This window comes from Maylandia zebra, linkage group LG4, assembly GCF_041146795.1.
Source record: "Maylandia zebra isolate NMK-2024a linkage group LG4, Mzebra_GT3a, whole genome shotgun sequence".
Classification (NCBI taxonomy): Eukaryota; Metazoa; Chordata; class Actinopteri; order Cichliformes; family Cichlidae; genus Maylandia; species Maylandia zebra.
In genome coordinates this window covers 16,820,150-16,841,839 of record NC_135170.1, presented here as the reverse complement: position 1 = coordinate 16,841,839, position 21,690 = coordinate 16,820,150, and the positions used below count along the sequence as shown (strand labels likewise).

The following is a 21,690-nucleotide window of genomic DNA, read 5'->3' as shown; positions in this document are numbered from 1 at the left end:
TGTGTCGTCTGTGTGTGTGTGTGTCTCACTTCACAACAAGAAGAACATTTTAAAAAGTATGTTAGGTTTATTCTTTTTTTTTTTTTTTGGACAGTGGTAAAATAAAGCTTCTTAACAGCCAATAAAAGCATAAACATGACCAATCAGGTAAACATTATTTAGTGCAGCATCACTTTAACAGGCTATATGCATTTGGGGAGCTGGAAAGTTTACATTCAAGTACTTTTACATGATCTTTGTACTTGGAAAGTACAAGAAGCTGAACATGTGTGCAAGGCAAAGACAATGTGTTGGTAAACTGCTCCCGTTTAGTTAGAAGTGCCAAAATAAAATATAAAAAAACATTCATCTATGGGACACGCTTCATATAAACATTACATGTTTGTACCATACATGAACTGCTTACATCAGTGCCTCTCAAACTCGTTCTGAGTTTTACTTTTTAATATTGTGGACTGAAAAAACAAGCAAAAGCTGGAAAGAAAGCAGAAGCCAGGTTATTGCTCACTTAGTGCATTTTGCTTGGTAGTGTCGTCTCACCTCCCTTAAGATATAAAATAATGTATGAAAAAGATGAAATACAGGACGGCAGAGATGAGCTTTCAAGTATCTACAAACTACTAAAGCCAAACAGTTCATCTGAGGTATGACGTGATCCACCTTATATGATAAAAACAAAAAAACGTTTACGATCGGACAGTGTTCGTGCAGAAAGTCAGTTGTAGAGCCAGCGGCTGCTGCTGCTCTCCCAGCGGTGAAGCTCGCTCTGACGAAACCACAGAGAGATTTCCTTCTGCGCGCTCTCCACAGAGTCGCTGCCGTGGATCACGTTTCTGCCAACAAACATTTAAAGAACACTGAGACTCGAAATACCATCTGCCCCAAACACAAACTGAGTCATTCATTAATAATAAGCAGGGGTCTGAGGGACAATTCACCTGTTTGTCCTCATCATTGACTTTATTTTTCCAAATAAAGACTTTTTGAAGTTGATGACATCTCAAAAAGTCTGATTTAAGATGTTTACAGTAATTCAATTCAGCTTTATTTATATAGGACCAATTGACAACAACAGGTCATTTTATTTTGCAAAGCAAAGGCCCAACAATCACATGTTCCCTTATGAAAACGAGAGAAAAGGGAAACGGAGCGCACAGGGAAACAAGGACAAAACAGGAGCTTTGTGAGAGGGACGACAAAACTATGACATGCACAGTGTTGGGGAGTAACGGAATACATGTACCGCCGTTACGTATTTAAAATACAAAATATGAGTAACTGTATTCCGTTACAGTTACCGTTTAAAAATGTGGTATTCAGAATACAGTTACTTTGTTGAAATAAATGGATTACACTGCGGTACTTTCCTGTTTCATTTTGTCGCGGGTCAGGACTGTTTGGGTTTTGTTTGACAGCTACGTTCTGTTGTTCCAGGCGGCAGGGTTACGGTTGCCATGGTTACAGGGCGACGCTCTCTCTCTCTCTCTGCGACTGTGTGTTTCCTGGGTGAGAGAGCGCCTTTTCGTTGTTGTTGTTGTTGTTGTGCTAAGCTAACAGGCAGAATGCTACAAGCATAGCTCTAAAGAATGTAGCATCATGGGCAGTGTAGTCCGTGTTGCAGGGAGAATGGACTGCCATACACGTTATGTGTCTGTGAGCGCGAGGAGGGAGAAAAAGGGGAGTGGAAAGGTACGAGTTGTCATCGAGGAAAAACGGGAGCTGGAAGGATGTAAATATAATAATAACCACTTCAGCCAATAAGAGTGCCTGACGAGCCCAGTTGTAAGTAAGCTATTAAGACTCGACTGTACACCGTGTTCGTGTTTTCCTCCGAAAACAATAAGTTCCGTTGGAGCAGCCTTTCAACGCCTCTCTCTGTCTCTCGCAAGAATTGTTGACCCACACAACAAAGTAAAGCTATTTTTCGGCTACGAGCCGACAGGGACCCCGCCGTATTAGTCAGAGGTCCGTTTACTACAGTTCGGAGTCGCGGACCTTCAGTAATAGTAATAAATCACACAGCAATAGTACATTCACGTTGTTGTAAAAAGCATGATAATATATTAAGTAATCCAAAGTATTCAGAATACGTTACTGTCATTGAGTAACGTAACGGAATACGTTACAGAATACATTTTGGGGCATGTATTCTGTATTCTGTAACGGAATACATTTTAAAAGTAACCTTCCCAACACTGGACATGCAGTAGTGAAAAGAGGTGAGTGGAGAAGAAGTTCTCAGTGCATTATGGGAAGTCCTGCAGAAGTCTGAGCCTATAACAAGGGAGGATTCAGGGTCACCTGATCCAGCGTGAACTATAATTTTAACAAAAAGGAAGGCTTAAAGCCTGATGTTATATCAGCGCTTATGCGTCGGCATTGTCTGAGTGGCGACTATCTTTCTGAGCATGAATAGAAGTGACCGTGTGATGATGTTGTGTCAGTAAGCAAGCCACCAATGAGGAAGGTATACTGGCACCTAGAGCTGGGCGATAGAACGATAACGATATGTATCGCGATATAACTTTTTCTCGATAGAAAAATTAAACTATTGCGATAGACCTCGCCGCTCTTGTCCTCTTAAAAAAAAAAAAAAAAAAAAAAAAAAAAAGAACAGCCAATCCAAATTAAGTAGCGCAGAGCCGAACCAATCACAGCCGCAGCGTCACGTCACGTGACTTGTTACGTACAGCACAAGTGCCAAGCCGCACATGTGTATTTGTTTGGGAAGCAGCCAGCCACCGTACCGCCCGGGTAATGGAGGAAATGAGTGTGCCGACTAGAAAAATCAACCGAGCGTGACCAAAGAGAAAACAGATGATGGTTCCAATGCCGGAGAGATTGTCGAACGGAAGAGCCATAGAAGTTCCGTAGTGTGAAGGTATTTCGGCTATTTCAAGTCTGACAAAAAACAGAGTAGCGTGCACTGTAAATTGTGCCGAAAGCAAGTCTGGAAATAGAATAAACTGGTGCATGCTCAGGCTACGTCCACATGTACCCGGGTATTTTTGAAAACACAGATTTATCTATGCGTTTGCACCTTTCGTCCACACGTAAACGGCGTTTTTGGTCACTGAAAACGAAGATTTTTAAAAACTCCGGCCAGGGTGGATATTTTTGAAAACTCAGTTTTTGCATTTACGTGTGGACTAGAAAAGGAGAGATTGAGAATTTCCTTTTAGTTCTCAGTTTATTTGATATTGACAAAAGTTAGTCAGTTTTGTCTGTTCTTCTGTAAAACAAACTAAGATTTATTTTTAGAATTAATATTTTGTTTCTAAGTGGAATTGACAATTTAGTCTGTTTCGTTTGTTCTATTTTGAAACTTAAACGCTTTAGCGGCTGCCTTTTGTGTAGTTTGCAATATTTGCCTTTATTTATCTGAAAAAGTCTCATGTTCCTTAAGTACATCTACCCTGTTGAACTTATTATGGGAAATAAATATTTAAATAAAAACAAGCTGCTGATTATTTCACATTTTACTTGTGAGCAACGGCACATTTAAATCTTACAAATATAGTTATTTGGCTTATATCGTGATAGATATCGTTATCGCCTGAAATGAAAAAAACATATCGTGATATGAAAAAATCTTATATCGCCCAGCTCTACTGGCACCCTTAGGATAATAAGGTCCTTTGACATGTTAGCTGTCGGGGCAGCTGCTGCAGCTGCACAGTCAACAGTAGTACCAGCAACAACTAATAACAAGCTCTCGCAGTCACAGGAGGCTGTTGTTGCTAGCACCAGCAGTGCAGAAGTGCAGGAGGAGGGACAGCAGTCCCAACAACAGAGGGAGAAAGAGACAGAGGAAGGTGTAATTAAGGACTCATGTAAAATGAAAGGCTATATAGAGGCTTTCTAGTCTCTGCCAGTGCTCTCAATGCCACATTCGGGATCAACTGCAGGCTTTTCAGGGAGCTTTTAGGACATCCTGATGGTAAGAAATTACAACAGTCTAGCTGTAACAAGTAGTTTTTGAATATCACTCTGAGACAGCATGTTTAAAATGTGAATGGCAGCACCTATCTTGATCAAAAAAGACTCAAAGGTTCCTCACAGACTTACTAGAGGCCATGCAGAACATGTTTCTAAGATTGTTAGCTCCAAAAAAAGCATGAAAGCTTAAAATTTCAATAATTACCATGTATATTGATTAACTAATCATTTGAACTCTGCAATTAATATCAGCAAACTGTCAGTGACAGTTTTTGCCTCTGTGTACCACCACAATGATACAAATCAATTGAGACATTCAGCTTGAATTGAAATAAATAAAAATGCATGGCATAAAAATCTAATTCTCCTTTAAGTAGAGTGAAATCGCTCACCTGCCCACCTCCACACTCAAATCTCCCCGGATGGTTCCAGGCAGCGAGTCTGCAGGGTTGGTCTCTCCCAACATCTTCCGTGCAGTCTTGACCACATCCAAGCCCTGCCACACCTGGAGGAGCACAGAGAGGTACACTACAGCACATCTGTAATCTGAGTGACCCCACAAGCTACTGCGAAAACCTCAGCGTGGAACAATGTGCGCATCACGTCGAGGAGTCTCACCATCGCAACAACTGGTCCCGAGCTCATGTAGGTTACGAGTCCACCGAAGAAGGGCCTGCTCCTCAGGTCCCAGTAGTGTTCCCTAAGAAGCTCCTCTGAGGCCTGGTATACAAACACACACACGACAGATTAATGGATAATACCGTGGTTCATGGGTCACAGATCAAAATATTTTGGAAACACGCAGCTGCTCCAGGCATACCTGCACAAGTTTCAGCCCCACCAGTTTGAAGCCTTTCTTCTCAAAACGACGCACGATTTCGCCCACCAGTCTCCGCTGCACGCCATCTGGTTTTACGGCAACGAAGGTGCGTTCATTCACCCCAGTCCAGCCTAGAGTTGAATAAAACTTGCTTACACTTGAGCTTAAATGAGCAATACAATTACAATTATTCTGCTTGTAGCCACTGCACTCTGCGCATAGACACATTAAAGGGGGCCTGTTGTGCATTTCCTTATTTTATGTCACATATGTACCGTTACAGTGTTGGCTGCTCACATCAAAGCCGGTCAAAATATCAAAGAATGACATCAGCGTGGGCCACATTTGTCCCAGAGATCTCTCAATATAAGAAAAGGAAGTGTGATGGCAACAGTACAGCCCAGTTTTCTCACTGTTGTAGTTAATGAAAGAAAGCTGTCAGCACAACTCTTTGGGCTTAAACTGGAAGAAGTTAATGTGTAAAATTACGGAAAAGGTTCTCATAGCTTGTTGGCCGAACTGTCCTGTAAATATAAGGAGGAAACTTTTTGTTAATTCACAGTAAATACAGTATTTTGTGCATTTATTTGGTAGCACTATATAATGATGTTACACAGATTGGCATTATTAAGGTATTAGCAAGTGCTGAACTCATCATTTACAAAGCATTACTCCTCCTCAGTATGCAATTTTTAAATACAGACATTTTATTATTATGACCATGATTATGATTATTGTTAGCAGTGATAGTAATACAAGGTGAAACAGTAACAGCTGAATAAACATCTGTATTTATAAAACACATGCTAAAGAGGAGTAAAGATATAAATGATGAATTAAACTTTACTAATGCTTAATAGTGGGACATTATTATAAAGTGCTACCACTTATTTTACTGTGGAAACAAAAAACCAGAAATATTTCTGGGGGGGTTTGTGGGGGAGGTCTTAAATACAGTTAAGAGCCCCAAATTTATGTTTATTTATTGCCGGGTGATTCTGGTCCCTGGAGCCTTATGTTTGGCACCCCTGGTTTAAACCTCTTGTTTCCACAGGGATGAACTGAATGGCTACACCCAGATCAGTAAAACGTCTACAATGAATATTTGGAACTGTTAATCGTGCAGAGCCCAACAATAGAAATACAGAGTTGAAAATAAGCACAGAAAGCCCCTTTTAAAACTTCGCAAGCAAAAGTGCACACGTCTGAAAGCACTAGGTGCATTTGCTGTTTTAACCACACTACGTCTTGATGCATGCTCAATCATCCAGATAAGTAAATGCCAAAAGGTTGATTCTGTTCATCTGCGCGTAGCGTTGTCAGTGGGAGAGACGTTTCGTCACTCATCCACACTACATTTCCCACACCGTGGAGGCCTGTGGAGGATCAAACCTAACGCCCCTAACGCTCAGCTGCTCGTGCCACAAACCTCGCGCTTACAACTTTCTGGGTGTTCCTCACAAAATTCTTCGATTCTCGCGTGTTTAGCCACCAAATCCTCGAGCTCGGACCGGTCTGGCTGTCCCCTCTTTCTCGGCCCCATTGCAAAGCTCTTCCTGCAGCAGCCAATCAGCGCACACACGCGCTATTAATAGGATGATGAATCAACTTTTCTCACGCTGAGGACGACACATGGACCACGCGGCTCTCAGCATAGATTAGTTAACAAGCTGGCCACACTGCAGTATCACCCACGGTCACAGAAAAACTAACCACTAGTCAGTCCGAGTTTCTTCTGTCAAACTAAAGTTAGTAAAGGCAACACAACACCACTGCTGTACCGGTTAACTGTGCCGCTACCTGCAGCTAGCTGAGGCATCTGTCCGGAGGGTTTCCTGGGAGAAAATGATCCTGTGAAAGTCAGACTGGAGGCCCGTGAGTGACAGAGGAGCAGATACAAGCACGTTTATTACCAACCTGACTGAAAGATCTGAGCAAATATGGACAGAAATAAGCAGATCATTGTCGTCAGCGGACGGGGATCAATGTCGGGTACGATAAAGAGGAGGAAAGAAGGATGCGCGTGCACGTAGCTTAAACGCGGGCTCACGAGGAGCGGCTGAAACTGCAAATCATGTGGCGCAAACGACCAATGGTATGCCGCTCCCAAAATTTGCTCCATCTGATACCAAGTGCCGATACTTTCAACCAATGAAGGTAGCTTATGGAGGGGAGAGCAGCATATCATGACTGCAACATCGCTGTGCTTAATCTGAATACTTTTAATGACAACGAAATGATGTGATTTTTGCTTTCCACTGTTAAAAAGTATCCCTTCATAGTATACTGTTAGCTGAATTCTACTGATATACTCTAAATATAAGTTGCAGTAATTCATGCAGTTTGGTAGCAAAAATCTAATAAGGCATTGCAGTGCAAGCTCAATGTAATTAATCAGTTCAAAGTAGTTTAGTGTTGCTGCAGCAGTCCAGGATGACACTGAACAGATGGGCATGCACGGGTCAGACTATGGGAAGTATCCCTCCTGTCTGTTAAAAACGAAATACATCATCAGTTTGTGCAGCTGGTTTGAAAGCATGGCCCTGCTTGAAAAGGGCCACAGCCCTTGCCAAACAAACAGAATGGTAATGTGTTTGAGGGTATTGTGTGCTCACCATGAGCTGTTCTTGTGTGTGACAAGTTCATTGATCGTGCACAGAGAGTCTCTCCTGTTTGGCATTTGCAGTCTAAGACAAATATTTGTGCGCTTTTATAACTGTAGCTACATTCCTTTATAAACTGACAGGCAGTTCACATGTTCTGCTCCCAGCCCTGATGATACCAGTGCCAAAGTTGTTATCCATACTATCAATTTTGCCAGAGTGAGATGTAGAATAAATACAAATAAGTAAGTAAGTAAAATTTTATTTATATAGCACCTTTCTAGACAGAGAATCACAAGTGCTGCACATAGGATAACAAGTCATAAAACAGGCAAAAATTAACCAAAAGCAATTTTAAAAGGTGAGTTTTGAGTTGTTAAATGTTGGTTTTACATCAAATGACTTCTTTATTGTAACTTTGTGAATGCGATAAGAGTTTGAGTGTAAAAAGTGTGGAGGACAAGGATAGTCAGGCACATCAAGAACATCAAAGCATTTAGGGATTTAATCTTTAATTGTGCAATAAAATGCATATTAGTACATTCATTTACATTATTTATATAGAAATTAATATAACAATTCATTATTAGATAATTTAATGGGCAATAAGAAGAAGAATGAATGAATGAATGAATAAAACATTTTCAAATTCAGAAAACCTTTTTTTTACCCTTGTTTAAAAAAGGAAAATAAGTAAATTAATTCAAAAATCAAATCACAAATATAAATTATTTCTGACATTTAAAGTGGTGATTCCACAAATTGATTCTTTCATTCATGTTAATACTGAACCAGCAGCATCATGACTGGTTTAGACTTCTGCTGTGGATCTTTGTAGAGTTTAACCTAAACAAGCAGCTGACGTCATTCTTAGCATTTATGCTTGTGCAGGTAAATTATGTGTTCATTACTTTGTGGTTGTGTCCTGGTGTTTTATATGTGGTGCCAAACACAACAGATACATGCTGACATTAACATAAACATAAAAATGTGTCAAATGGAACTAAATTCAGTATTAGCATATACATTTTGAGCTGACATAATCTATATGAAAAAATCCCTAAGGGGTTCATGTATAGCATCCCCAGCTAAAGCTCTACAGCAACATGCAAATAAATGCAGTACAGAGTGAGGTGGAAAATCAAAATATTTGTTTATATCTCATCATCCTGTTTCTTGTCAGGCATGTGGAAAACGTTTCCATCAGGCTGCATCACCCAGCTGATGTCTACAAGCTACAACTACAAGCTGTCCTGACAGCACAAAATCTTCTGTCTGTTTATGTCACAGGTGTTGTAAATGGCCAAATTGTACAATAAGATAGTTGTTGAATGATTATGGTGTGGTTAATGTTTTTTACTACACATCACTGCATCTTACATTAATTTCTGAAGAGTGATAGTCCACAGTATTAGCACGAAACAAAAAGACATCAAAGCCATCGCTTTACTACACCATATGTGCAGTAGTCCACGTTAATTTTGTGTTTGCCAGTTTGCGCTTCACACGAAATTCAGTTGTTCTGCATTGAAGTAGAAACAAGCACTTTGTCAGTATCTGTGTATGCAAAGGTTGTGCTTTCCTATAATGTTATTTTCTGTGAACGACGTCTGTTGTTCTTAAACTGGAAATGTTAACTTTGTTTGTACAACACTATTAAAAACACAAAGTTACAGAGTGCTTCACAGTTTTAAAAACCACATGATAAATATACATGTTCAAACAAAGAGACACATAATCGACCACACAGTCAGACATTCATTCCAACATAAATGCAGACGCACAAACGATCCATGGGCAAAGATAAAGGAAGAAACATTTGGGGAAAGCTAACCTATAATTTATTTTTTTTTGCAATATTCTGAAGTGAAAATATGATGATAACAGGGTTATGAATAATATGTTTGAGATATGTAAAAAGAAATGAATTATGTATGGAGCAGTAATTCATAATGGTGTGTTGTTATCATTTTAATTTAAAAAAAATTACCTTTTTTGGCCTTTTTGCAAAATAATTTTGTTTCTGTGTGCAAAATAGAATAATATAAGCATCCAAAACAAGACTGTGATGTTTAGAAAATCTGTGTTAAAAAATTTGTATAGTTTAACATTATTTGGGAGATACTTTTTTCTTTCTTTTTGTAAATGAAATTTAATAGGGGGACTAATATTTCTGTCCTCATTTGTATATAAAATGTAATTAAACAGAACAGCAACACACATTGATGGAGTTGCCCATGGTGAGGCAACAGGCTGGGGTGGGGGTCGTAGCTTGCTGCCTGATTGACAGGCTTCACCTATTTACCCAATAACGGGGAGAAACACAGACTGTATATGGAAGATGGACACCACCTTAATATCACCTATTTTTTTAAGCTGTGCATTTTTACGGCTCTTTAAGGTGTTTTGCAAACAGGTGTGATGACAGATGGGTAGCTTATGGAAAAATTGTGTTGCACAATTATGATTCAAATTTTCAGATTATCTTGAAATTTTAAATTAGGTATCTCAGCATTTCAACTTTCTTTGTTGAAATTGTTTTTCTAACTAGAGGAGTGTGCCGCCAGCTGGCCATTATACTCATGTAAGACACTGATGTGACTTTTCACACCCAGGAGCTGTACTGACCCCAATCTCCACATTGTTCTCACTTTGGTCCCCAGCAATAGATATGCACATTTTTAAGCAGATCAGATGAATAGTTGTTGAGATAGTTGATGAACAGATGCCTTCATTTATTATTTATGTCTGAATCTGACCAGTGGTACGACACTCTACACTGGATTAAGATCCTTTTCATTAAAATGTACTTTTAATATCCTGGCAAAGGTTTGCCTTCTTAAAACACAAATCATAGGAAATGCAATAAACCAGCAGAATGGCAGCAGTATACTAAAAACTACCAGTGACTCCATGTTTAACATAATTTGCGAAGTGACTATGTAGGTTAGCTTGGTAGCACATGCAGCTTTGGGGTCAAATGTTGAAAAACACTGTATGAACTGCAACATCATGCACATGTCCCCTTCAGTCATTTTAATTGTATTATTATACAAGAAAATGACTAAAGGCTACTGTTTACTTTTATACTCTGATAAAGCAGCTGGGCTTTTTTTTTTTAAGTTCTCAGATCTTAACCAGAATATATCCAAGTCAAAGTTACAAGTTTGCAGTGGACTGTGATGTGATGCAGCTGTAATTACCTGCACATAGAAACAACAGAAATAACTTAAAAGGGGCTACATTTCATCTCAAATTTAATATTCAGCATACAACAATAACACACACACGCACAAGGGCCTGCATCAGACCCACAGAGAAGTATTCTGAGTGGAAGATTCAGCCAGATATTGAGAAGCATTTGTCAACAATGATCTAGTCCAAAAATATCCAGGATCGGTAAACATTCAAGTGAGGCCATTACACCGCAGTCCCCTCTTTCCTCTGTCGCTCTTGTTCCTGCGTGTGGAAATAGTCTTTGTTAAGTAGAACATCCCTCTTTAAAGGCAGGACGGGCTCCTCTGCCGCTCTGCTGCCTCCTGCTTTCTTCTGTTGTGCCAGCAGCATTGCGCGGAGCAGGGGAGGGTAGGCGACGTATCGGACGGGCGGCTCGGGCAGAGGCTCAAAGTCCTTAAACTGCTGCTCCATGTGTTTGGGAATCAGGCGCCAGTCATGGTACATCACCTTGTCCATCTCTTTGACCTCGCTCTCCTTTTTCCCTGCAAACGATAGTTTGTTTGGAGAATATTTACCAAATCACACATTTCAGGCAACACGGGTATTCATAAAATACTGATTAAAAATGGCTGTTACAGTAAAAACAAATAAGACAACACAGGCTACAATGACCATAAACAGTGATATTATTATTATTATTAATAGATAAAACTAATCTTACCTTTATAAGTGAGGATGCCCCACGCTTTGCCGTGATCCATGTTCTACAAAACACAAGGAATAGTTTCCATTCCTTTAGTAACAGGAATCTCCCTTTTATCTAGCATAACAGTGTGCAGGCTCCATGCTCTCACCTCGGATGTGTAGTCCACCTTGACCTTGGTGATCTGCCAGTAGCTGGGCTCGGAGTGGTCCTCCAGCCAGGATTTGCGGGTGAAGAGTCGGCCCACTCCGAACAGCCTCATCCCGGCCAGCAAGGAGAAGAGGCGGCTCTCCCTGCGGACGTCCTGCCATGCTAACACCGGCAGCATCTTCCCCGTGAAGGGCCGTTTCATTGTCTCGTAGTCCAAGGCGTACTTCTGGGACTCCCGGGGCCGGGACTTGAGCTCTCTGTACGCCCGAATCTTCCGAGCCATCTCCGCGATGAGGCGAAGTCTCTTTTTCTTCACCATAACTGCGGTGTCTTCCTCACAGCTACGATAGACACGGGTCAGCGATTATCCTGAAAAATAAAAATAAATCATGTCATAGCTGATCTTGAATTATGTCTTTGACCTGTTAGAGTAACTAAATAAAAATGCAATCAAATGGAGAGCATCCTGTTAGCCGGTGTTCCCGGCTCCGTGCTAAATAACACCAGTTATAAGTCGTTCCAAACATTTGTTACCCATAGCAGTGAGCTACTATCGAAAGTGTTTAAAATCATTAAATATCTACATTAAATACCTGAAAACTCCCCAGAAGAGAACTGCCGCTACTTGACCTCCGCAAGCAAGGTGCAGAGCTTCCGACGCGCTCTTGGTCCGGGCATAAAATGGTCCGTGGGAACAGCCAGCGTGCTTTTCTTCCGTGTAAGGAGAAGTTCCGTCTTCATAAAAAATAATTTAAAAAAAATTAAGAAATGAAAAATTATCATTTTATAAGAGAGCTTAGATTAGCCAATAAAACGTATGCCAGGCAATCACACACGAACACAGTAAATACAAAGTATTTTAAAAGCAAAACCACCAATTAATGTGTTTTTAAGATGCAGTGGGTTTACTCAGTTTCCAAACAAATCCGTTTCATTTAAGTAACTTTATGTATTAATTTATTTGTTATAAATATCGATATTCCTTCCTTCTTATCTCAATAATTCACCGTTTAGTCCCCCTCTATGGAGGACCACAAGAGCCACTAGCCCGTCTGTCTTAGTCCAATTTTGCTTGCTGTATGTCCTTTTCCTTAAACCAAACGCAAAGAAAACTTACAGGCAGTTGAAATGAATGACAGGTGAAAACATATTTTGTGAGTCATTTTCAAAATTAAACCCCCCAAAAGAAAAGAAACTTCTTTTCAACTATATGTAATATTAATTGTTAAGCTTTCTTTAATGTGCATTTATAATAATCAATAATCAATATTCTGAAATGCAAATGCATTTAGGCATGTAGACAGAGACCTGCTCAAGTTTAAAGTGAGCATCAACAAAGGTGATTTAAGTGACTCTGAACTTTGGTTCTTAGTGTCAGAGGGGGGAGCTTTGAACACCTTTAGGATGTTAAATGTTGAATCTACGCCACAATGAACTAAGTAGTTCTGCAGGCAACAGAGGGCCAAACTTGGGACCACTAAGGTGTACCTAACAAAGTGTCTGTGAGTGCAGATTAACACCAGACAGTAAACAAAGGACTTATCGTCATTACTAAAGAACACAGGAGGATGGGGAAGATGAGTGTGCTGTGAGAAATGAGACACAAACAGCAACGAGTCGCTGTCAGCTGCAGAAACATTCACAACAAAAACCCGACCTCTTTAACAAGCGCCCAATTGGCCAGCAAAAAACGAATTTGCTGCTACTAAATGAACGAATGGAGCCCATGCTGCATATTTAGCATTCATTTTATTTTCAGCTGAAAATCATGCTGATACAGAGAAAGGCAAGTGAAGGCCCTCACATACAGTATTAATAATATGACACAGTATAGAAGAAACACTTAGAATTTACAGTAAAACAGTAAGAAAAAAGTGCTTTGATGCATCGATGTGAAGACAAATTCATCTGCTGGACCACAATTAACTTCCTGGTGGTTACATTACTCTATATGGAGGACGAGGCGGCTGAAAGACTCAACTAGATGATCTGTGGCTCGTGAGTGATGAGCATGGTCCTCTGGTACTATCCCTGCTGCTCCATAATGACTCCCTAACCTCACCCACTGCCTCAGAGAATGCTTGTGTTGCACAGTACCTTAGGTATTTGTATCACTGTACTGAAACCAGGAACTTTGAGGACATCAGAAACGGGTGTCTGACCTCTGGGCAAAACACTAATGTTTCATTATTATGGTTTGCGACTACAGAGAATCTATTTACATATCTGACCCACATGTCTCACCGTACCCCAGGCTGTCATTCATGAACACTCAAATACTCATCAAGTACTCTCAGCTTCTCTATACTGAAAAACATTTATATACAAAAGTGTTTGTATATATTAGGGCAAGCTGCAAAACACAGCTGCAGCATGCATGTTTACTCTTTTATGGTACGTCCCAGCCATCAACAGTATAAAAGATGGACTAAGTGTCTCAGGTCTGAACAGAAGCCACCAGGGGGCGATACCTGTGGTTCCTAAAAGACTTCTGGTCCCATAGTAATCTCTGGGGAAATGCGCCCCCTGCTGAGAGATCTGTAAACACTTTGCTGCAATAGATTTAATGTTCTAAAGAGCATTAAATCTATTTTGTAAATTTGACTCCTTCCACAGTGCTTAGCAAATTTCTCAGATCACCTCCCAGTGAAAGGTTTACGCCACAGCTGCCCTAAATTATCAGTACTCAGGATTACCAAAATCCTAATGATTGGATTTTTTCAGAATATTTACGGTTTTATTTTTAAAAAAATCAGAAAAAAATAGCAAAGCACATAATTAATTTTTAACAATATGCCAAATTACAGTTATTTAAGCTTTAGTGGTTGAATATTATGGTTGACTTTTTTATGACTGGTGGTCTGGTAAATTTGTTAAGCACTGCATGTGTAAGAAAGGTGGACATGCTCACATGCGCTTTTATAGTCAACTCCACCTCCTTCTCATTGCACTGGATACCAAAATGCCAAGACGGCAACAGCAGAAATTCTTGGTGACGCTATGTCCATCTTTTTTTTTTTACCATTTATGGTCCCAGGAGATTATTGAAACATAACCTTTTCTAAAAGGTATAATGTCCCAATAATCGATGAATCAATCAAAACATGGCTACAGTCAGGTTTTTGGGCAGTGATGCAGTTTAGGTGATGTTGCTCCGTCCACTGCCTGAGTGGAAAATAAGATGTAGGCGAAGACATCTCAGGCCCATCCGTGTTACTTTTAAATGGTAAATGGCCTGTATTTGTATAGCGCTTTACTAGTCCCTAAGGACCCCAAAGCGCTTTACACATTCAGTCATCCACCCATTCACACACTGGTGATGGCAGCTACATTGTAGCCACAGCCACCCTGGGGCGCACTGACTGAGGCGAGGCTGCCGGACACTGGCGCCACCGGGCCCTCTGACCACCACCAGTAGGCAACGGGTGAAGTGTCTCGCCCAAGGACACAACGACCGAGACTGTCGGAGCTCGAACCGGCAACCTTCCAATTACAAGACGAACTGCCAACTCTTGAGCCACGATCGCCATTGAAAATGAGAGAAAAAAAGGATATTAAGTCTCTTGATACGTCTACACTTCAGTCACAGCTTGACTGCTTCACTTCAGATCGACTGTGGTGGTGAACAGAGCCAAAACAATCCTTTTCACAGACTCCTCGACCTCACTGTGCATGGTCTCAGTCTCAATGGTCATTGTAGCAGTAGTAGCACTGAGTCTGTCACAATGATGACACCTTTAGCCATATAAACCCATATTTGGACAAAGTGAACCGTATTCATATTAAACACATAGTGTGGGAGCCGATTACACAGCAGGAGGATGGATATCTTTCTGTACACAATTTCATATTTCCTATTTTCTGCTCATCCACTGCACTGAGTGGATTTAAAACACAGAGCTTGAACTTAATTCGGGGCCAGAAAAGCTGCTTTGACAAAGACTTTTTTTAAACAGACATACCAAAATAATAGCTTGATGATGGATCTAGAAAGAAAGAAACTTTGACTTTTAAAACATAAAAAGTAACAGCAATGAAAAAGTTAAAATATCAGCATTAAAAGGCTACACTAAATAATGCACACAGCTTTTTAGAAGGAAAAAAAAAGCTGGAAGCTAGATGGATGATGTCTCCGTGAATGTAGCATATAACAGATATTTTTCAAGAAATGACGATTATCTGATGTGTCGTGAGAGGTGCATGCTTTGCTCAAACGTTATCGCTTTTTTTTAAGGCTAAAAGCTGCAAAGTGCACTCAGGTTCATTTACTGTTAACTTTTAGCATTTAAGGAGCGAACAGTAGTTACAAAATATAGAATATCAGCTGATTCTGAGCAACATAGGAGAAACTTGCAGATGCCATTGAAACAAGTAACAAAGTCCTCTGATAACTCACTGACAACATTTAAAATGAGAAAAACAGACATTAAATGCAGGATACGGGATGAAAATACAGAAAATTTCTATACAGTATCTGTTTTTTTTAACCCTCCCCATATTGATGACCACCACATCCACCCATAACAAAATAACATGGTATATTTTCACCTTTTACTGAAGCTGGCTTTAATACTCGACATGTGATGAGCATGAAGAATGGCATGAGAGAAGATCACAGTTTTCCACCGACGTTTAGTTCCCTCCGCTCGACCGCCCTCGTTACTTTCTCCAGACGACACTAATAAAGAAAGCTTGAGGCAGTTCAGTAACACTACATCAGATGCCAAAGGACACTAATGTCTGCCAGGGAGGTAGGATGCGAGTCGCCCAGTCATGTCCAGCGGCATCTCTTCCTCTGACAGGCCTCCGGATCGGACGAACAACCCTCTGAGTCGCTCTCAGAGGAGGACGGTCCTGCCAAGGCGGGGACAGGCAAACGTGAGGACTGCTCAGCCCCATCTGGGGTTTCTTCCATTGTGCCGCAGTTAAGACTGAGCACCCAACCCAGTTTGTTGTGGAGCAAATGACGCAGGCCAGGTGGTAGGGGCAACACATCTAGGATGTCTATACAGTCTGGCACCAGCTGGCGAAGACGAGCACAGCACAGGTACAGCAGGGAGGTGGGTGCAGAGCAGGATCTGATGACCTTCATGCTGCTCTTTGCCGCTGTGGAGCACGCCATTGGATAAAACTTCTTATTCTGCAGCTCTGTAGCAGCAACTCCTGGATCAAGACAGGCGAGAAACCTGTATTATTGAGTTTCAGGAGCACACTGCAGTTCACATTCTTGTAAGATATTACAAGGTCTCCACTAAACAGCATCTGTTTCTTATGATTATAAAAACTCTTTCGCCTTTGCATACAGTTGACCTATTAGGGCTGAGTCACACAGGCTTACAAGCTGGTCCACAACACACTGGGAACCTGCAGTTAAAATGGAAAAAGGCTTATGAACTTATAGTGGTTGCTGGAGGTTGCCACCAGTTGCTAGGTGAAACTGGCTGCAAAGATTGGTCACCAAAAACCTCCTTATAATTGCTTTGGTTTCTAGCATTTTCAACTTTTCACACTTTCACTACCTCTTGGAAAGTAGTTGGTGAGTTTTTGCAGATAAATCTGCATCGTCTGTGCAAACTACAGGCAAAGGAAGCAATCTGCTATCAAATAAAGCAATTGCAAGGATGTTTGTGGTTCCAAGCCGTTTGCTGCTCATTTTGTAGACCTGTGTGACCAGGGACAAATCAGAAATAAATTAGTATTTATGTAATCTAATCAATCAGTAGAAAATTTTCCACAAACCTATGCACTTTCGATTTTTGAAGAATGTAAGTGTGCCGTGCCACGTGTCCAAATGAACTCCAATGATGGAACCTTGACCAAAACGTGAGGAGAAGTTCATTTTGTCTCCTTTATGATGCAACAACCCTGGAAAATGAACAAAACCAATGATGTCTAAAATATAAAAACCCTTTTGAGCAACTACCGTTATATCAGGGGCACTTGTGTTTAAGTTACCAGTGTAAGAAAGCCCCCAGCTGTCTGCATCTTTTCCCAGCAGGCTGCAGAAGGTATGTCTGTATTTGTCCAGATTGACATCAGATGTACCGATACCAACCATCTGCGCAGAAATAAACATTTAGGCACAAATAAACATTTCTTCTGCTTCTAGGACAATTTTTGGTGACTGTAAGGAAAATACGAAGTCGAGCTTTACCATGTCTGTTCCATACACTGGGGATGTCATCTTAATTTCCCAGAAGTGCTGCCCGTCTGCAAGCTCCTTGGAGCCACGGATTGCAGCTGTACCACAGCTGTATTCAGAGTGGAAGTTCACTTTGCGATTTTCGCAGCTCAGTAATGTTGCCGTTGATCGGCTGTTGGCATCCCAAACCCAATCAAAATCTGAAACATAACGAGTCATTTATTAAATAATAATGAGCATAAAAAAAGATGATGTACTGTGTCCTGCCCCAGCTGTCATGTACCTTGGTCATCCTCTCCACAGTGGCAGTCTTTAACCTGGAGAAAGCCTCGCAGACGAGGGTTGTAGCTGGTCTCTGCCTGGGAATCACAACCACAGTAGGACTCTCCGGTGACGGGTACTGCGCTGGGGACCGGTGGGACCATCACTGCTGAAAAGTCTCCCTCAGAGTCTGAATCACTTGCGTACTTTGGAGCAACAATGAAGAAATAAAAAGAGCAAAATGAACTGTCTGCAGTGTTATTTATGCACAGACTTCACTGTCAGCCTACGAAAAAATGCTAAATGGGGATGCTGCATTGGAGGAGGCAAACAATGCTTTCCATCAATATCCTTTCAGCATAGAAACATCTAGAGTAGGGGTGGGCGGTATAAACGGTATACGGTAGAAACTATATAAATTTGGCCAACGGTAGAGATTTTGACTATACCGCTCTACCGTGATAGCGCATGTTGATGGTGTCATCAAGCTGCACCTGTTTTGGTCGAAAGCATTGCAGCGGCTGCAAACAACATCATCTGCAAATTATGCTGGGTGATAGTAATAGCAAAGAGATGAAGCACTTTCCGTACCATTGATTCATTAATGCTGAATTCTCTCGCAGCTGCTCTATTCCCATGTTGTTGCAGTATATTAATGACTAACCTTGTGGATGGATTATCTCAGTTGTTCTCCTGACTGAAGTTTGGTCCGTTTATAGCATCCTGCCATGCAATTGCATTTGCCCCTAACCAGCAGAAACCCTCATGTTAACTTTTATCGAGCGGAAAAAAGTTAGTCCTTCAGCTTCACTGTGCTAATGTTATGCTAACATAGCTGTTTTGCTAGCGATCACGTAGCACATCATTATATACCAGCTAGCTCAACTTCAGTAACCCTACAAACGTCACTGCTGTTTAGTTTTCGGTCTTCATTTATGTTGGAAGTGATAGCAGAGCTGTACATCTTAATTTTTTCAGAAATCTCTCAGTCAGAACATGGCATATCATGTTTAGGTGGAAACTAGCGAGCTAACTTCCTGCTAACTTCTAACTCAGTTGAATTTAATAAATTTTAAGTTTTCATGGATGCCTGGATGTTAAACTTAATTGTTACACCTGGTAAAGCAGCAACACTGATCATTTTATTAAAGATTATTAAAGAATTTAGACAGTTTTTAACTCTCAGTGATGTTGCAGTGTTCGTTTGACTTTGGGACCTGAAGAAGATGGAGTTTTGGAGCCAGATTACTCCGCAAGGTAGCCGTAATGCTCCAGCAATCCATCAAGCCTACCAAAGTCGTACTAAAACATTTTTGACAGATTTCTGCGCCATGTACCACATAAAATCGTTTCGAGGTCAGTAAGCGCAACCAGAATTCATACAAAAGGCGCACTGTCGATTTTTGAGAAAATTAAAGGATTTTAAGTGTGCCTCATAGTGTACAAAATACGTTATACAGAAGAAAAGAATATATCGCGATATATATCGTTACCACACATGTTTCAAATTATACCGTAATATGGATTTTAGGCCATATCGCCCAGCCCTAACCTCAAGGCGATCATAGTTCCATTCTTCACTCTCAGAAGCCAACACAAGGGCCCGGGCATCAGCATCCCTCCGTATGCCTCCCCACACATATCTCCATGCACGACTGTTCCTGCTTCTCCTGGACATGGCAGCAGAGTCTCACTGTAGGAAGAACCTGCCAGTCTGCTGAGGTTTAGTCCAGATGTTGGAAGAACAGCATCAGTCCAGCTGCTGAAAGACAACAATGCAATATGATTATCTTGAAAAAAACAAAAAAACAAGAACTCACATTAACTGAGCTGCTTTTAGTACTGAACGACAGAGGCGTGCATCTGTCTGCAGACCCCGTGTGACGTATAATGTGTATTATTCATATATCCTGGCTTGTCTGTATGGCAACATTTCCTACACCACGCATTTGTAGTACTATATTTTAAATTAATCCTGCAACCCGACCTCGAATCTCATGTTTAATATATGTTATTTAAGACATTTCAGAAAGCATTTTCAGAGCAGCATTAGCCGTATCCCACTGAAACATCCCCTCTATATCGGCTAACGCTTACACACATCACCATTAGCATAGGGTAACTTTGTCCACAAATAAATTATATCACAAGTAAAAATTATTACCCCCCTGTTTATGTAGGAGACTATTTTTCACAAATAGCAATTTTTTTAAACTAACTAACACAAACAGCTAAAGCTAGCTACGTGGCTAGCCAGCAGAGCCGCGCATGTATGAACATGTTAGCTGGTAATAACAAGGTCAGAAGCACTTTACTGGTTATTATCGATACGTATTTACATTGCAACACGGGAAATACATCTAAGGCACATAAGGTCGCAATTTATCTGATGACATGCATCAAGAAATCGGTCAAACCTGTTTAGGCTAGCTAGTTAGCTTTCGTTAGCTAACGCTTCTACCATTGCTGAAAAATAAAAGCGAGACGTTCTTATTACCTGACTGTTGGTCACATTCAGTTTCTACATAAAAACCGCTAAACCCGCAAAGACGTCGCCCCTTGAGTGTCTCGTATTACAAGCTAGTTCAGACAAGACAGCGCGCCGGGCTTCTGTTTTCCATGACCTACTTTTCATGAGTGCGACCGTAAACAATAACAGGCAGGCTGAGGAGGAGCTGCGGCGCAGGAAGTTTTCTGCACACATGACAGACTCCTGTCATCATCTCAGCAGCCAGGAGTGACTGGAGTCATTATACTCAGCCGTAAAAACAGCTATCCACCGCAGTGGAGAACATTTAGGGCATTAACGTGGTAAAATACTGCAAATTTTGGTATCGATCCGACACCAAGTAAATAGAAGGCCCTTATTGCCGATACCAATAACGCCCATAAAGCCAGCTGAAGGCGAATGCATTGTGTCATGATTTATTGGATGAATTATCACTGATTTGCACATTTTGAACAATAAATCACAAGTTTTTAACTTTCTACAACTTATTTACTTATTTGACACAACAAAACACACATTTCAGGTTTTCACATATTTTGAAACTGGGTTTTTTGGAGACTCTGAGTGTAAATGTGCCCGCTTAAAGGACTCTGGGTCAGCCTCTGTTAATGGACTTTATAGGTTATAAATTAAATAGATGTGACAGTCAATACAAAAAGGTTCTGACATTTTTCATGGTGCATGCTTGAGACATGTGCTACATACTGAACTTAGAGGATAGAAACAAACTATTGATCTAATCTGCTAGTATTGATCAATACCAATATCAGTGCTGGTATTGATACAGTCAATAGGATCACTATTTATTCTCGGACTTCATTAAATTAGCTTTGCGTGATAGAAGTTGAACATAATCCTTATTTATTTAATGTTGGGCCTCATCTCAGCTGCTTAGCAAATCCACTGGACTAATAAAGTGTCCGGCTGACTCACTGGACACTTTATTAGAAACCCCCTGTCACCTGCAGAACAGACTTAATTGTTCATGGCATAGATTTTGTCAACAGTCCTCCATATATCCCATATTGACTTGGCAATATCACAGAGTTGTTTGCAGATTTGTTGTGAATCTTCTATTCCACCACCTCCCAAAAGTGCTCTATATGATTGAGGTGACTGTGGAGTTCATTTGAATATAATTATTTCAGTATCACGTAAAAAACCACAAAAAAAACCCACAAAAAAAACAAAACAGTTTGAGATTATTTGAGCTTAGTGACATAACATCCTGCTGGAGTCTCAGCAGTGCTCAGGTAGGTGTTTTACATGATGCTCAGTTATTACCAAAGGCCTGAAGTGTGCCAATAAAATATCGCCCACATCATTACACCATTAGCAGCAGCCTGAATTGTTGATACAATGCAGGATAGATCCATGCATTCATGT

At 40.7% G+C, this 21,690-nt stretch overlaps 3 protein-coding genes and 1 long non-coding RNA gene across 11 annotated transcripts; 1 reads left to right on the top strand and 3 right to left on the bottom strand.

The window, feature by feature from the left end:
• Positions 1–47: 47 nt before the first annotated feature.
• nme3 (NME/NM23 nucleoside diphosphate kinase 3) lies at positions 48–6,809 on the bottom strand. 5 transcript variants are annotated; one of them, XM_076883074.1, is made up of 5 exons: positions 6,677–6,809; positions 4,760–4,890; positions 4,558–4,659; positions 4,332–4,444; positions 48–833 (listed from the first exon to the last, which is right to left on the bottom strand). In XM_076883074.1, the coding sequence occupies exons 1-5, from the start codon at positions 6,720–6,722 to the stop codon at positions 716–718; spliced, it is 510 nt and encodes a 169-aa protein (XP_076739189.1). In that variant the 5' UTR covers positions 6,723–6,809; the 3' UTR covers positions 48–715. The 5 variants fall into 5 exon arrangements, with proteins under 5 accessions (XP_076739189.1, XP_076739188.1, XP_076739190.1 ...); XM_076883073.1 differs by having other exon boundaries at positions 4,340–4,444; XM_076883075.1 differs by lacking the exon at positions 6,677–6,809 and adding an exon at positions 6,560–6,642 and having other exon boundaries at positions 4,340–4,444.
• LOC143418350 (uncharacterized) lies at positions 6,716–8,698 on the top strand. The gene is made up of 2 exons (XR_013098312.1): positions 6,716–6,854; positions 8,546–8,698. It is a non-coding gene; the product is annotated as an uncharacterized LOC143418350 (long non-coding RNA).
• Positions 8,699–10,602: 1,904 nt separating this feature from the next.
• On the bottom strand, positions 10,603–12,099 carry mrps34 (mitochondrial ribosomal protein S34). Its single transcript, XM_004560648.3, has 4 exons — positions 11,986–12,099; positions 11,394–11,761; positions 11,261–11,303; positions 10,603–11,081 (listed from the first exon to the last, which is right to left on the bottom strand). The coding sequence occupies exons 2-4, from the start codon at positions 11,709–11,711 to the stop codon at positions 10,783–10,785; spliced, it is 660 nt and encodes a 219-aa protein (XP_004560705.1). The 5' UTR covers positions 11,712–11,761; positions 11,986–12,099; the 3' UTR covers positions 10,603–10,782.
• Positions 12,100–13,122: 1,023 nt separating this feature from the next.
• On the bottom strand, positions 13,123–20,535 carry spsb3a (splA/ryanodine receptor domain and SOCS box containing 3a). 4 transcript variants are annotated; one of them, XM_012921693.4, is made up of 7 exons: positions 20,424–20,535; positions 19,348–19,557; positions 17,818–18,001; positions 17,547–17,734; positions 17,348–17,450; positions 17,132–17,257; positions 13,123–16,555 (listed from the first exon to the last, which is right to left on the bottom strand). In XM_012921693.4, exons 2-7 carry the CDS (start codon positions 19,471–19,473, stop codon positions 16,164–16,166), a joined length of 1,119 nt encoding a protein of 372 aa, XP_012777147.1. In that variant the 5' UTR covers positions 19,474–19,557; positions 20,424–20,535; the 3' UTR covers positions 13,123–16,163. The 4 variants fall into 4 exon arrangements, with proteins under 4 accessions (XP_012777147.1, XP_012777146.1, XP_012777148.1 ...); XM_012921692.5 differs by having other exon boundaries at positions 20,293–20,479; XM_012921694.5 differs by having other exon boundaries at positions 19,348–19,554; positions 20,293–20,479.
• Positions 20,536–21,690: the final 1,155 nt, after the last annotated feature.

What these genes read in the sequence shown, in the direction of transcription:
- nme3 (XM_076883071.1), bottom strand. Translation starts at nt 6,302, where the DNA reads ATGGGGCCGAGAAAGAGGGGACAGCCAGACCGGTCCGAGCTCGAGGAT. An exon ending in TGAGGAACACCCAGAAAGTT is followed by an intron (nt 4,891 to 6,199) that starts GTAAGCGCGAGG and finishes ATTCAACTCTAG; the next exon opens with GCTGGACTGGGGTGAATGAA. An exon ending in GGGGAGATTTGAGTGTGGAG is followed by an intron (nt 834 to 4,339) that starts GTGGGCAGGTGA and finishes GTTTGTTGGCAG; the next exon opens with AAACGTGATCCACGGCAGCG.
- mrps34 (XM_004560648.3), bottom strand. Translation starts at nt 11,711, where the DNA reads ATGGTGAAGAAAAAGAGACTTCGCCTCATCGCGGAGATGGCTCGGAAG. An exon ending in AGGTGGACTACACATCCGAG is followed by an intron (nt 11,304 to 11,393) that starts GTGAGAGCATGG and finishes TGTGTTTTGTAG; the next exon opens with AACATGGATCACGGCAAAGC. An exon ending in GGGCATCCTCACTTATAAAG is followed by an intron (nt 11,082 to 11,260) that starts GTAAGATTAGTT and finishes TATCGTTTGCAG; the next exon opens with GGAAAAAGGAGAGCGAGGTC.
- spsb3a (XM_012921693.4), bottom strand. Translation starts at nt 19,473, where the DNA reads ATGTCCAGGAGAAGCAGGAACAGTCGTGCATGGAGATATGTGTGGGGA. An exon ending in CAGTGTATGGAACAGACATG is followed by an intron (nt 17,451 to 17,546) that starts GTAAAGCTCGAC and finishes ATTTCTGCGCAG; the next exon opens with ATGGTTGGTATCGGTACATC. An exon ending in CTGGGGGCTTTCTTACACTG is followed by an intron (nt 17,258 to 17,347) that starts GTAACTTAAACA and finishes TTCATTTTCCAG; the next exon opens with GGTTGTTGCATCATAAAGGA.